The sequence below is a fragment of the Schistocerca serialis genome, chromosome 1, assembly GCF_023864345.2.
Source record: "Schistocerca serialis cubense isolate TAMUIC-IGC-003099 chromosome 1, iqSchSeri2.2, whole genome shotgun sequence".
In the NCBI taxonomy this organism is placed as follows: domain Eukaryota; kingdom Metazoa; phylum Arthropoda; class Insecta; order Orthoptera; family Acrididae; genus Schistocerca; species Schistocerca serialis.
The window spans coordinates 200,189,016-200,204,072 of record NC_064638.1 but is presented as its reverse complement, the minus strand read 5'-3'; the positions used below and the strand labels follow the sequence as shown (position 1 = coordinate 200,204,072).

General features: G+C 39.7%; 1 protein-coding gene across 2 annotated transcripts in view; it reads left to right on the top strand.

Annotated features, from left to right (window-relative positions):
• LOC126465310 (anaphase-promoting complex subunit 1) overlaps positions 1–15,057 on the top strand; it is a 335,155-nt gene that overhangs the window by 68,305 nt on the left and 251,793 nt on the right. For both annotated transcript variants that reach the window (XM_050096297.1, XM_050096296.1), the window contains exons 6-8: positions 5,094–5,224; positions 6,516–6,787; positions 14,170–14,370. In XM_050096297.1, the coding sequence (XP_049952254.1) occupies positions 5,094–5,224; positions 6,516–6,787; positions 14,170–14,370 (604 nt within the window). The remainder of the gene's footprint in view (positions 1–5,093; positions 5,225–6,515; positions 6,788–14,169; positions 14,371–15,057) is intronic.

Sequence of the window (15,057 nt, the reverse complement as noted above, 5' to 3'; positions counted from 1 at the left end):
ATTTTAACTTCCATAACATCAGTATTTGTTTTTGCATAATTTGATCGTACCAGTTTCTGAATTTTCTGTATTTTCATGCAGCTTTTATTGATTGTGCCAAAGTCTGGCAGTTATTCTGTATGCCTCAGGTCATCATAATTCCTCTCAGAGCTCTCTAGTACCCTTGCTAAATGCATCAGTAGATGAATTTTTAGGCTGACAGTTAATTTCTTGTATCTTTTGATTACTTTCTTTGATTTTATGTACAACATACACCAGCAAAGTGTGCATGATGCAGATGACTTGTGTCTTCACTATTCCGCAGGCGGTTGTGAAGTGCTCATTGCATTTGCTGCAAATACTCATTGGTCAGCAGCTTACATTTCTTAGCATGGCTGCAGTATATTAATGTTAGGTTCAATAATTTCAATTTTAAATTACAGTGGTCACTGTAATTTTATGTGTATGTGAAGAGATGGCTGCTGTATGGTATGTGGCATTGAGACCATCTGTCTGCACTGAATGATGTCCCTGTGTCAATTCCTACTCTGCATAAGTGGAGATTAGTAATTATTGCACCTGAATGATCTTGTGGCTTTAATTTTGTCTGCCAGAAAGTGAGACACACTGTCACAATGATTACTGGCCATTTGGGCATTACATGTAAATTGAATTGTAGTCTCAGCAGGTTTAGCTGCAATCCTCAGTAGTAAATTTTGGTAGGTTGTATAGTCTATTGTAGGATTTTGACATTCATAATCATATTTCAAATATGCAGTACAAATTTTTCTGTTGTCTTTTTTTAATACTAGCTTTCTGTCTGTGGCCCCTTTCCTTCACATTTTATGCAGATTATTTGACTGCACTATGAGCACCTTGCCCTCTGTTTATTGATATACTTGTCAATAATGTCTGAGTTGAAAATGAGAAGTTGTACATAATTTACAAAAGTTCTGTTCTTAAGACTAGTCCTAAACTAGCTGGTGACATAGGTTGTCTATGCCACTGTGTCTGTTGTTCAGGAGAATGTGCATTGTAGATTAATCTGTAATGGATTTACTGAGGATATACTATACGTATTACATTTGTAGCTGACGCATGGAGATGAATTAGGTGATCATATTTTTTTTCCCTAGTTATTACAATATGGAACAAGATACAGAATCTAACATCAGACATGAGAATAATGATAATGATAATGATTCATACAATGTCAGATATGTGGTAGCTTTTGTACCAGAGTTTCTTTCAATGAATAAAAGAGGAGAACAGATTGATAGTAACAAACCCCAGGAATTAAGCAGAAATTTGAACACAATCAAAGGTCAAGTGGACGACTGGGTGCTCTGTATGCATGACATTATGGTTAGGAAAGCTAGTGTTTGTGTTAATTTTTGTTGTGTGTTTTTGTTGCAACCTGGTAATTTTGAAATTTCCTAACTTATATTTTACTTTAATTTTGGAATTCATTTTACTGAAACAAAAAGTGTCTGTGTTTTACAAATGTTCGTAATCAGTTTCAGTCAGGAAAGTTATGGCAGAATGTAAATGGTTTAGAAGTAAAGGAAACCACTCGCCACATAGCAGAAGCATTGAGTTGTTGACAGACAAATGCAAAACAGAATGAAAACCATGCTACCTTCTGGGATAAATCCTTTCACAAGCTAGAATACAAAAATGTATAGGGATGTGCCCGTGCCCCCCCCCCCCCCCCCCCCCCTTTGACACACACACACACACACACACACACACATACACACACACACACACACACACACACACACACACACACACAGTGCTTGCTGAACACATAAAGCCAATATTGCATTTCGACAGGGTGCTTTGGGGATTGGGGTTGCATCAGGTGGGATGGATAGAGGGAGAAAGAGTGGTAAGCAGGACAAGGGGTTTGGAGACAAGTAGCTAGTGGCTTGGAAGGAGTGAGCAGGTATGCAGGTTAGGAAGTTTGGAGGGAGCTTTGGCAGGTGCATGGGTTAGGCTTGCGACACATGGTTATCAGAGCAGGTGAGGTTTGGTGTACAGTGAACATGATTGGGAGGGGTGGCAGGACAGAGGAATGGCAAACTGGTGGGTAGAGGGTATGGGGACAGTGGCTTGAGATTGAGGCTGGGAAGAATACAGGAGAAGAGGATGTATTGTAAATATAATTCCCATCTATTGAGTTCAGAGAAGTTTGAGGTGGAGGGAAGGAACCAGATGGTATGGGTTGTGAAGCAGCCATTGAACGCATGCATTTTGTGCTGTGCTGTGTGTTCGCCTACTGGGTGGTCAATTTTCTTCTTGGCCAGAGTTTGGGGTGGTGGCCATTCATTCTGGTGAACAACTGGTTGGTAGTCATGCCCATGTAAGATGTTGTGCAGTAACTGCAGCAGAGTTGGTATATGATATGCCTGGTTTCACAAGAGGCCAGCCTGTTACAGAACTGGAGATGCCCTGGGTCAGTGTATTGAGTAGCTCTGGCATTAGGTATTCTACAGGGATATAATCCTTATGGCAAGGGAGAAGGAGTAGTATAGGAATGGACTAGGATTTTGTGTAGATTGGGTGGGCTGTGGAATACCACCTGTAAGATATGTCAGAAGGATCTTGGGTAGAGTATTTGTCATTTCTGGTCATGATGAGAGATGATCAGAGTCCTGGCAAAAGATATGGTTCAATTGCCCAAGTTCATGGTGGTACTAGGTGACGAGGGATTCACTACTTTGCCAATGATTCTGGGGGGGGGGGGGGGGGGGGGGGATGGTGGGAGGATTTGTCTGTGTGACGATGTGGTATGGGAAATGTTTGCAGACCAAGTTTGGGGCACAGTGCCTGTCTGTGATGCTTGTGTGAGACCTTTAGCATACTGGGAAAGGGAAACTGCAGATCCACTATTCACAAGTGACCAAACTTTATGGGAGTGATTTTTTGGTGTAGGGGTGGCAGCTGAGAATGCCGATATTTTTGATGGTTAGTGGGTTTAATATGGACAGAGTTACAGATGAGCCATCAGAGAGATGGAGGTTAACATCCAGGAAGGTGGCATGTTAGGTTGAGGAGGACCGGAATAAGCTGGTGGGAGAAAAGGTATTGAGGTTGTGAAGGAATGAGGATAGGATGTCTTGGCCATAGGTTCAGATCATGAAGATGTCATAATGAACCTCAAGTAGACAATGGGTTTTGGGAGGCTAAAAAGGCTACCTCTAGATGACCCATAAACAGGTAGGTATAAGAGGCTGCCATGAAAGTGCTTATGGCTGAGTCGCAGATTTGTTTATATGTGTTGTGATGAATCATAGTGACTACCTGACAGAAGAGTTCTGCCAGCAGTCTGACTCCTCCACCTACATGTGTTACCATAGTGATCCCATCCCAGAACTCGACTGTTACCTGCAATTGCTACTGAAATGCCTAGACCCATCCCAGAATCTATCTCCTAAAGTCCATCTCCCTTCTCACCCCAATGACCCCACTGTACATTCACTTTCTACGTGCTTCCCAAAATTCATTAACTCATCAATCCTGAATGCCCCATTGTGCTGCTTATTGTCTCCACTGTCCTTTCTTGTTGACCAACAGCTCCAACCAATTGCGCTAAGCCTAGCCTCTTGTATCAAAGATAACAAGCACTTTCTCAACCGACTCTCAAGTATCCTCACCCTGTTACCACCTGAGTCCCTACTTGTCACTGTTGATGCCACCTCCCTTCACACTAACATCCTTAATGTACAAGCCCTTGCTACTATTGGAACACTACCTCCACACATGTCCTTTCAACTCCACATCCACTACCTCATTCCACATACACTGTACCAAATACATCCTAACACACACTATTTCTCCTTTGAGGGAAAGGTATATAAACAAATCCAAGACACATCCTTGGGCACCCGCATGGTAACCTCCTATGCCAGCTTGTTTATGGGGCATCTAGAGGAAGCCTTCATAGCCTTCCAGAACCCAAAACCCCTTGTCTGGTTCAGGTTCATTGGTGATTTCTTCATAATCTGGATCCAGGACCAAGACACTCTATCCTCATTAATCCACACCTCAGCAACCACTCTCCCATTAGCTTCTTCGGATCCTCTTCAACATGATGAACCATCTTTCTGGACATTGACCTCCACCTCTCTGATGGCATTATCCACACCTTTGTCCATGTTAAACCTATTAACCACCAACAGCACCTACATTTTGACAGCTGTTAAACGCACTAAAAAGTTGCTCCCAAACTGTCTGGCCACCTGTGGATGGTGAACCTGTAGTGACAAGAATTCCCGTGCCCAGTATGCTGGAAGTCTCACAAAGGCTTTCACAGTCAGGCACTAAGCTCCAAACCTAGTCTGCAAATGGAGTTCCCATGCCTTATCTTCAAACACTCCTTATCCTTCGCCAAGGCTTTGATTATCTATCATCCCGAAAATGAGGTACATCCTACTAAAGATTGTTTCCATCCCTCCGAAAATGGTATTCTGTTGCCAGCCTAACCTATACCACATCCTAGTCTACCCCTATGGCTCTCCCCCATGCCGCAGGTGTCCTATCCCTGTAAATTATCCATGTACAAGACTTACCCAATACACTGACCCAGCATATATCACTCCAGTCCTGTCAGAAGCTTACCCCATCCCATCAGAGACAGGGTCACTTGTGAAAGCAACCAAGTCATGTGCCAGCTCTGCTAGAGTTACTACACAACATTTTCTGTGGGAATGAGTGCCAACCAGCTGTCAACCAGAATGAATGGGCATTGTCCAACAATGTCCAAAACTAAGTTGACCACACGGTGGTGCAACATGATGATGAGTACGACACGCTAGTGTTCAGTGGCTGTTTTGCAACCCATGCCATCTGGATCTTTCCCTCCAACTCCAGCATTTCTGAACTGTGTAGGTAAGAGTTATCCTTGCAAAACATCCTTCACTCTCTCCAGGTGTGTGTGTGTGTGTGTGTGTGTGTGTGTCTTGTGAAAGCTAACAGCATTTCTATTTTCCTTTCTGTGCACCTGTCCATGACTCAATGCTTCTGCTATTTGGTGAGTGGTCTCCTTTACTCCTGAACCATAATTAACATCAGTGCAAATATAATAAGTTTGATGCTTTTTTTCCTTGCAGTGACGCTCTCAAATATATGTGATCCCTGCCAGAAAATTGTATTTGTCAGTGAGGAACCATCTGTATGTATGACATATGACTCAAATTGTGGACTTCACAGTGTGTGGAAAATAAGAAAGGTGCAATCAGAGGTAATTATTCAATAATTTTAGTGTCTAGGTTAAGTTAAAGATGTAATGCTAAAAAAAAGCTAGAATCAGCTACACCTTTTTAATAAAAGATTTATTTCACCCTCATTAGTTTTTGGCCTAGGTCCTTTGTCAGAGGTTGACAAGGGTTTTTTTATTCTGTAAGTAAAAAGAAAACATTTATGGTTTTGTATTCTGCAAAAACTGTTACATTATATGCAATATCCTTACATTTTACTTGGTTGAGGAGCAGCTTTACCTTATACACTACAACATAGAGATCTGCTTCATTGGTAGATGACATGACATGGATTATGTTTTGTGTGGCTTCTTACAATTTAAAGATTCACTGGCACAGAACCATATTTAAGGAGACAAAATGGCTGTATTGGTATTTTACCAAACTTGAACAGAGGTTAATTCTGAAACTTCATGTAAACTCAAGTAAATGTTTCCACCCCTGCTTGCTGTGAAAATTTTTGTTTATATGTAAGAGAAACAGAATAACTTCTTCCATAGAAAAATGTGAAGTCATGAATGTAAACGTCTGTGAATCATTTGGAAAGTTACTCTGGTGCTGATAATGGGATTGGAGAATATGTTGCAGATTATGAAGCAGCCCCATGGTCTCAGCCTTTGCTAGCCCAACTCACATCCACTTCAAGCCCTGCCCTGTGACTCTCGCTTTTCTCATTCTGCACTCCCACCCTTCTCTCTTGTGTTTCTCTCATCCTGCCACTATCTGCCACTCTGAGTCCATTCCTCCACATCATTGTGCACTGTGTGCAAGGCCTCCTGTCTGTGCCAGAATGACTTCACAGTCACCAGATTCCTATCCAGTGCTCTTGCTGCCTTTCCCTCCCTGATACCAGTTGAGCTTCAGTGCCAGCACAAAGCAGTTGCCCAAGACAATGTAGCCATCCAGGTGCATATGTTTGTATGTTTATTCTGTTAGTTCTGAAGAAAGATTCTTCAGGAAGCAAAACAACATTCTCACTTCAGGACATGCTGAATTGGAACCTTCACTCCTTCCATAATTTATATTTAACCAAGGACTTTCCTACTATGTTTACTGTCACACTGTGTAGATATAGCAGTTTTTGCAGTATGAATTAGTGAACCCTGTCATATTAAAATCAAAATAGTTGCTGATAAGCAAGGCCTTATTGGTCTCTCATTTTAATAGAAGTATGAAGTGAAATATTATAAAGTGCAATATTAGCCATAAGAGTGTGCTTTTAGCAGGTTAGTTGTTAAGCCTGTTTTTTATTTTAAATTTTTGTTTATTGACTAGGAATGTCGCTTCTTCTATCCTGATCAGTCAAATACTACACTGAACCACTCGAGTGCGTCCACATTTATGGGAAATGCAAGTGTTATATCCAATAGCAACCGTCTCTCTATTGGAGCCACACGTATTTCGGCTCCTGTTACTACTGCTGCTTCTCTTAGTGTGACAAATGTCACTGCTGGCCTGGGATCTGTCTCAGGAATTGCGTCTTGTCGAGGCAGTCCAGTGCTGCCTTCCTCTGCTCGAACATCTGCAAGCTCCTTCAGCCCTCTTGGGTGAGTTATAAAGCATTGCTTTAAAAATTGTAGCTATTGTCAAAACTTTATACCAAAAGAAACACGTTAAAGCACCAGAAATTTGAAGAAATACATCTGTCAAAGTTGGCACTGTGCTGAAGATACATTTCTATTCAAAGCAGCATGATACCTCATGCACAGACTACTGATTTTGATTTTGATCTTGATCTATCTCAAATAAAAAATATTTAAGGTTTAATAATAAGTACACTGTTTTTGTTGTACTGATTTTTGTTTATTTTGAACTAGTTGTCTGCAAGGGACACTGGTTCTTAAGTAACCAAACATTGTAGGTGAAGATAAAATCAATTGCATGGAGTGTTGTGCACCAAATTTTTGTTTTTATTGTTGAAATTACATTTTACACAATTGACAATGTTAAGCACAATAAATAACTGTACTGCACAATATTACAGGTTAAATGGATTTTTTTCTGAGGTCCTGAGTACTTTCCATTTACGTTGTGCAACAAACATTTTTTTGCCCCTCTGTAAACTAAACTCTAGGCAATGGACAGTAGTCCACACAGTAATTAGAATGCATAATTGTTACAGGACGTATGGTTATGATGCCACAACTGCGCACTAGCAACTTATATTGAGAAACAAAATGTTTTATATTGTAAATAATATTTTAATGCAGTGGGTAATTGCGGTGGCCCAGTGTAATGTTAAGTTCCCTCTATACAGCTTAAGCGTTTTCGTGGACTGACTTGTTGAAGAATGCTGGTTCTGCAGCGCCGATGTCTTCTGTTAGCACCGGACGCTTCTCTGTAGATTTCACTGCTGGGAAGGGGAAATTTTCACTCTCTCGCTCTCTCTCTCTCTCTCTCTCTTCTTATTCAAAAATACGCTACTCATGGAATATCATTCAATGCACCAGAACGTATTTATTTCCACTTTGTACAAAAAAAAAAAGACAACTAAACTTTATGATGTAAGCCCATACATTACCTGGCACCCAAGATCAGTTTTTGAACACAATTAATACATAAGTGTACGGCGGTGTCGGCGGCGTTGGTGTGATGCGACGTTGGCGTTGGTGTACGGTGGCGGCGGCGGCAGTGTTTGTAGACGACGGCATCGGCGATTTGAGACTAACTGCAGCGTTGTGCGATTTTCTTGATTCTCTTAATTATTTCACCATTTATCAACACGATATTTCTGGATAAGTATCGTGGAATCGCTCTGCAGCCTCGCTGTTATCGGTTGCTATGGCAACTCCCAACTGTTTTTTTTTTTTTCTTTTTCATATAACTTCCTTAATATTTCCCCTTCTTTCTCAGGTCCTTTCTTTACAGTCGCCACGTTCTTGCGGTGGCCCAGTGTAATGTTAAGCTCCCTCTATACAGCTTAAGCGTTTTTGTGGACTTACTTGTTGAAGAATGGTGGTTCTGCTTTCTTGCAGCGCCCATGTCTTCTGCTAGCACCGGATGGTTCTCCGAAGATTCACTGCTAGGAAGGGGAAATTTTCACTCTCTCGCTCTTTCTCTCTCTCTCTTTTTATTCAAAAATATGCTACTCATGGAATATCATTCAATGCACCAGAACATATTTATTTCCACTTTGTACAAAAAGAACAACTAAACTTTATGACGTAAGCCCACACATTACCGGGCACCCAAGATCAGTTAATTACACATTTTTGAACACAATTAATACATAAGCTTTTATCGTGGCTGACTATCCACGTCCAGTCCACGTACTCTCAACAGCAGTTCAACGTCTACTAAAACAGTCACTATCTCGAGTCACTCCATTTGTTCTTCAACAATACAAAGCTACATTACTCTTTGCAGCCAGCCACGGAGCTTCTGGGCCGTATTTGTTTATTCTTCGCAGGTCGCGCTGAACACTTGCCAACACTGACGAACTATGTCTTTTCCAGTTTCGCCTGCACAAACAATAAATGGGTGCAGTATCCCATGCTCATCCTTACGCCCTGCTTTAAAATAACGCGTGTTTGAAACGACTAGAACACAAGTGTCTCCAGACTTTCATAAAATACTGGGGGCACTACACAATATTGAACATAATAAAAGGTTAAAATGTACATTATTTAAGTATTGCAAGTTATGTTGTTGAAGTTTGTGGTTTAAAGAATAAGAAAGTAGATATCTTAGGTGTTACAAAACAACTCAAATCACTTAAGAAAGGCAAGTATTCCGGTCCAGATGGTATACCGATCAGGTTCCTTTCAGAGTATGAAGACACAATAGCACCTTTCTTAGCAATCATATACAACCGATCACTTGATGAAAGGTCTGTTCCTAAAGACTGAGAAGTAGCACAGGTCACACCAATATTCAAGAAAGGAAATAGGAGTAACCCATTGAATTACAGACCCCTATCACTGACCTCAATTTGCAGTAGGATCTTGGAGCATATACTGTACTCGAACATTATGAATCACTTTGGAGAAGACGACTTATTGATACATAACCAACACGGATTCAGAAAATATCATTCTTGTGTATTTTTGAATAAGAAGAGAGAGAGAGCGAGAGAGTGAAAATTTCCTCTTCCTAGCAGTGAAATCTTCGGAGAAGCGTCCGGTGCTAGCAGAAGACATCGGTGCTGCAAGAAAGCAGAGCTCTTTATTCCCATGAAGTAATGAGTGCTGTTGACAAGGGATCTCAGATTTATTCCATATTCCTAGAGTTCTAGAAGGCTTTTGATACTGTTCCTCACAAGCGACTATTAATCAAATTGCGTGCATAAGGAGTAGCATCTCAGTTGTGTGACTGGATTCGTGATTTCCTCTCAGAGAGGCCACAATTCATAGTGATAGACGGTAAATAATCGAGTAGAACAGAAGTGATATCTGGCATTCCGCAATTTAGTGTCATAGGCCCTCTGCTGTTCCTGATTTACGTAAATGATCTAGATGAAAATCTGACCAGCCCCCTTTGCAGATGACACTGTAATTTACCATCTAGTAAAATCGTTAGACGATCAATTCCAATTACAAAATGATCTGGAGAGAATTTCTGTATGGTGCGAAAAGTGGCAATTGGCACTAAACAAAGAAAAGTGCGAGGTCATCCACACGGGTACTAAAAGAAATCCGATAAATTTTGGGTATATGATAAATCACACAAATCTAAGGGCTGTCAATTTGACTAAATACCTAGGAATTATTATTACGAGCAACTTAAATTGGAAAGACCACATAGATAGTATTGTGAGGAAGGCAAAGCGAAGACTGTGCTTTGTTGGCAGAACACTTAGAAGATGCGACAAACCCACTAAAGAGACAGCCTACATTACACTTGTCCGTCCTCTATTGCTGCGTGGGGTGTGATCCTTACCAGGTAGGATTGACGGAGGACATCAAAAAAGTGCAAAGAAGGGCAGCTTGTTTGGTGTTATCACGCAATAGGGGTGAGAATGTCACTGATATGATACGCGAGTTGGGGTGGCAGCCACTGAAAAAAAGGCGGTTTTCTTTGGGACGAGATCTATTTACGAAATTTCAATCGCCAACTTTCTCATCTGAATGCGAAAATATTTTGTTGACACCCATCTACATAGGGAGAAATGATCATCATAATAAAATAAGAGAAATCAGAGCTCAAACAGAAAGATTTAGGTGTTCCTTTTTACCATGCGCCATTCGAGAATGGAATGGTAGAGAAGTAGTATGAAAAGGGTTCGATGAACCCTCTGTCAGGCACTTAAGTCTGAATTGCAGATTAGATGTAGAAGCCCATTGTAGTTTAATTCAGTGTAGCAGTATGTGTCATTGTGGCAGTTTTTGGGTATGTGGCATGTTCCTATCAACCAGCCACATACCCACAGTCACAATGACATATACTGCTACATGGAACTAAACCACAATAGGCTTTCATGTTCTTTACCCCAAAAACGTCAACAATATAACTTGTAATACTTTAATACTATATATTTTAACCATGTACTCTGTGTTCAATATTGCCCATTGCTTAAAAATGTTATTTACTATGTAAAACACGTTTGTGTCTCAATGTAAGTTGCTAGTGCTCAGTTGTGGCCTCATAACCATATGTCCTGTAACAATTATGTATTCTAATTATTGTGTGTACTACTGTCCATTGCCTAGAGTTTAGTTTACAAAGATGCAAAAAAATGTTTGTTGCACAACACAGATGGAAAGTACTCATTTCAACAGTATCTCAGAAAAAAGATCCATTTAACCTGTAATACTGTGTAATTTAATTATCTACTATGCTTAGCATTATCCGTTGTTTAAAGTGTAATTTCAAAAATTAGAAACAAGTTTGTTGCACAACAATCCATGCAAGTGATTATATCTTTGCCTATAATGCTTGGTCACCTAAGCACCAGTGTCCTATGCAGATGCTAGTTAGTGGTTTCCTGAAGATTGCCTAATAAGCTGAGAAGTAGTTTGAAATAAACAAAAATGAGTAGAATAGAAACAGTGTACTTATTATTAAACCTTAAATATGGAAGTGTTCTACCAAGAAGTAACAAAAGAATCCATAAATAAAAAAAGTGAGATTTGGGGAATGGACACCAGAGAGGAAAATGAAGCAAAGCTGTGCATGCAGCAAGGAATATTTTGATCATTAACACAAATTTATGTAATTGTTATGGGTGATAAAAACTGTAGAAGAGACGGAGAAGATGCAGAAGACTAAAAAGGTAAAAGTAATGGAAGGACTGCCATGCTCAATAATCAAGAAAGTTTATGAGACTTAGGTACCAATGGCTTTTGGTACATAATTTGTTTCTATGGTCAAAAATCTGTTTCTATGGTCAAAAACATATAATTAAGAGACTATCAAGGACATGAATCCTCAAAATTCTGTTTGAATCATGTAGAGAACTTGGAGAACATTGCCTCTGCATTGTTTCCTGCACACGCTTCCTTCCAGCTTTTCTTTAACAATAAGTATCTTTGAAAATTTGTAGGTTTTATGTTTTGAAAAAGGTTCTTTGTAGTTCTGCAGTTTAATGGGCTTTTCCAAACCAGATTTTATTATAACTTTTAGAGAAAAATAATCTGAGAGTGCAAAATCATTTACAGATTTATCACAATGCCTTCTGTCTGTATTAGTGATCACGTGATCAATTAGTGATGATAAATTTTTTATTACTCATGCGCACTGTTTGCCAACACTAAAAACTAAGAAAGCCATTCGTGAGGCTGCTTCTGATTTCATCTATAATATTTGTGGTTATGTTACCAAATAAAGTTATCATATTTTGGGGAGTTGAGAGTCATTGTAGAACAGTTAGCTTATTAAAAAAGATGCCTAGACTACCGCGAGTTGGTTGGTATACACAAAAAATGGTTATCTAAATAATCTTAAGAGTGAAGAAAACCACTAAGAATGGCAGAAGCGTTGAGTTGTTGATAAGCACACACAAAACGGAATTAAAACTTTGCCAGCTTTTGGAAGAAATCATTTGACAAGCTGTCGGTGTGCAATACAGCATGTAACAAATGTAAAACTTTCCTCACACAGAATTGTTCAAAATTATTATCACCATGATCACAGCAGCGTGTACAGTAATGCAGTATCGACTGTTTTACATGCTCCAGAATTCTAGGGTTTTGAAGTACTGTTCTGCAGCTGTGATAATCCCAGCAGCCACGCCTGTGTGTGTATTGCTTAGAATCTCGTCAACTAGGCTCTTCACATGCCTCCAGGAGAGGAATTACATTGGTGTAATACCTGCTCACTGAGCTCAGCTGGCCATGGAACCAGGACCACTGTGACCAAGCCATTCTCACTCATATGAAATGCAATGACTCTTTAATGAGCCACCAGAGGCCCCTTATACCAGAATATACAGAAGATATCTCTCAATAACCTCTGAAAGTTTGTCAGCAGAGTTCTGGTTCACCATATACTGATCGTCTCTCCTAAGGGTCATCAGGCACATTTTCTGTTATGTTTTGGTAGATATTTGCAATTTCTTTTTTGCATTGTGTAGATGGTGTCAGCCCGGACAATTAATGCTCGCCATGTCCTTCATGTGATGCCTAATGTCAACAACATAAAGCACCTTCCCGATTACAACCAGAATCACTTTTTAATTTGGAATTTGATGCGCCCATTTGATAGAGTGGTCCCAAATTAGTTAAGTCTGATATTTGTTTTATCAGTAAGTATTAACAGGGACTAAAACATGAGGAATGAACTGCAATCCAGCAATCAGCGTGTGCCGGGACAGTGCTGTTGCTGCTGGAGTATTTATTAAGGAGATTTTTCCTGTTCCTACTAAAGCGTATTGATAAAACAAATATTGCACTAGATTAATGCGAGGCTGTTTTGTCAAATGGGCATGTAGACTCCATTTACACGACGCAAAAACGAAATTGCAAATATCTGCTGAAACACCAGAGAAAATGCACCTGACAACTCTTAGGAGAGAGACCCTGTATGTGCCTCAAGTTGATGTATTTCATGTTATTGACTGCATGGTTTAATGAAGAATATTTGCAAATGTACAAGTTCCAGTTTTATGTATTGTTGTGACTATTTTTTTCTTCCGATACCAAGTAAACATGCTTTCTGGGACATTTAAAGCTATGTTTTGTTGGCTAGTTAGGGAAGTTTCTAAATAGATGGAGACATTGGTTAGACTTGGGCACCTGCTGTTGGATTCTATCATAGGAAAGGGCCTGGCCTGGTTCTTCTGCCCAAGTGTGTGACCATGTGCAACCCAAGGCCTGGTCCCCTACACTGTCACTAATCAGCTAAGCAAACCACCGCTTCGTATTCCTGCTCAGTGGTATGACCTGCTTTGTGAAACCCAACGTATTGATAGTTCCAACTGATATCAGCGCAACACGCCCGAAGTCAGCCATTATTGCTATCACCAGCCCCGCATCAATCTGTGGTGCCTGGCCATGTCTTATGAATTATTCAGCAGGTGCAGACATATTAATTACATATCTCAATAACATTGTGACATATTGTAAAAAACCATTTGTTGTGTGTACATCTACATAAAAGTTTTAATAAAATTCCTGTTTTTAAATGATCTTTCCTTATTGTACATTTCTAAGATGATTGGCTCATTTGTGTATTTGGTAAGTGGTTGATCATATACAATAACCTAATTTACTGTTGAAGATCCTGTTTTGTTAGCCTTTCTGCTTTTCGGGAATCTACTTTAAATTGAGGCAATATCAATAATTTTAGAATATGGATGTTTGGATTTGTAGGATTAGTGTGAGTAGGCAAGAACAATTGTGCTTTTTTGTTTTTATTGTCATTGCACCAATTTTAGACATTTTAATAACATACTACTCTCATTGTTTCAGTGTGGTCTTGATAAACCTTGTCATTTGAAGGATAATTTTTAATTTTTAACAACTAGTTAAAAATGTGCCTTTTTATCATGCAGGAACCGTGCAGCATCTCCAGGTGAGGCATTTGCACTGTTATCACCAGCCTCTTCTTGCCGTTCTGTCCGTCGTCCATCTGGTAGCCCCCTCTCTCTTGCAGACTCAAGACTGACGGTCAGTCAGGCTACTGACTACCATGTTGTACCGAAACCATTGTATCCAGAACTTTGCATTGAACATGTTTGGACAGAAAAATCAAGGTAAGTAGTTACTAAAATAATATGAAATAAGATTGTGAGGATATATTTAGCATCTCGATAATAATAATAATAATAATAATAACACATTCACATCTAACTAAATTATTTAACAGTTACATTGCAGAACCATACACATTCCCTGATACACTTACACATGGAATAACTTATCTGAAACCTAAAGATCAAGCAGACACAGCAAACCCAGCAAAATATCACCCCATAACATGCCTACCAACAATATACAAAATATTAACTTCAGTCATTACACAGAAATTAATGGCACATACAACATAGTCATGGGTGATTGGAATTTGAGAGTAGGAAAAGGGAGAGAAGGAAACATAGTGGGTGAATATGGATTGGGGGAGAGAAATGAAAGAGGAAGCCTTCTGGTAGAATTTTGCACAGAACATAGCTTAATCAAAGCTAACACTTGGTTCAAGAATCATAAAAGAAGGTTGTATACATGGAGTAATCCTGGAGATACTAGACGGTATCAGATAGATTATATAATGGTAAGACAGAGATTTAGGAACCAAATTTTAAATTGTAAGACATTTCCAGGGGCAGATGTGGACTCTGACCACAATCTATTGGTTGTGAACTGTAGATTAAAGCTGACGAAACTGCAAAAAGGTGGGAATTTAAGGAGATGGGACCTGGATAAAGTGACTAAACCAGAGGTTG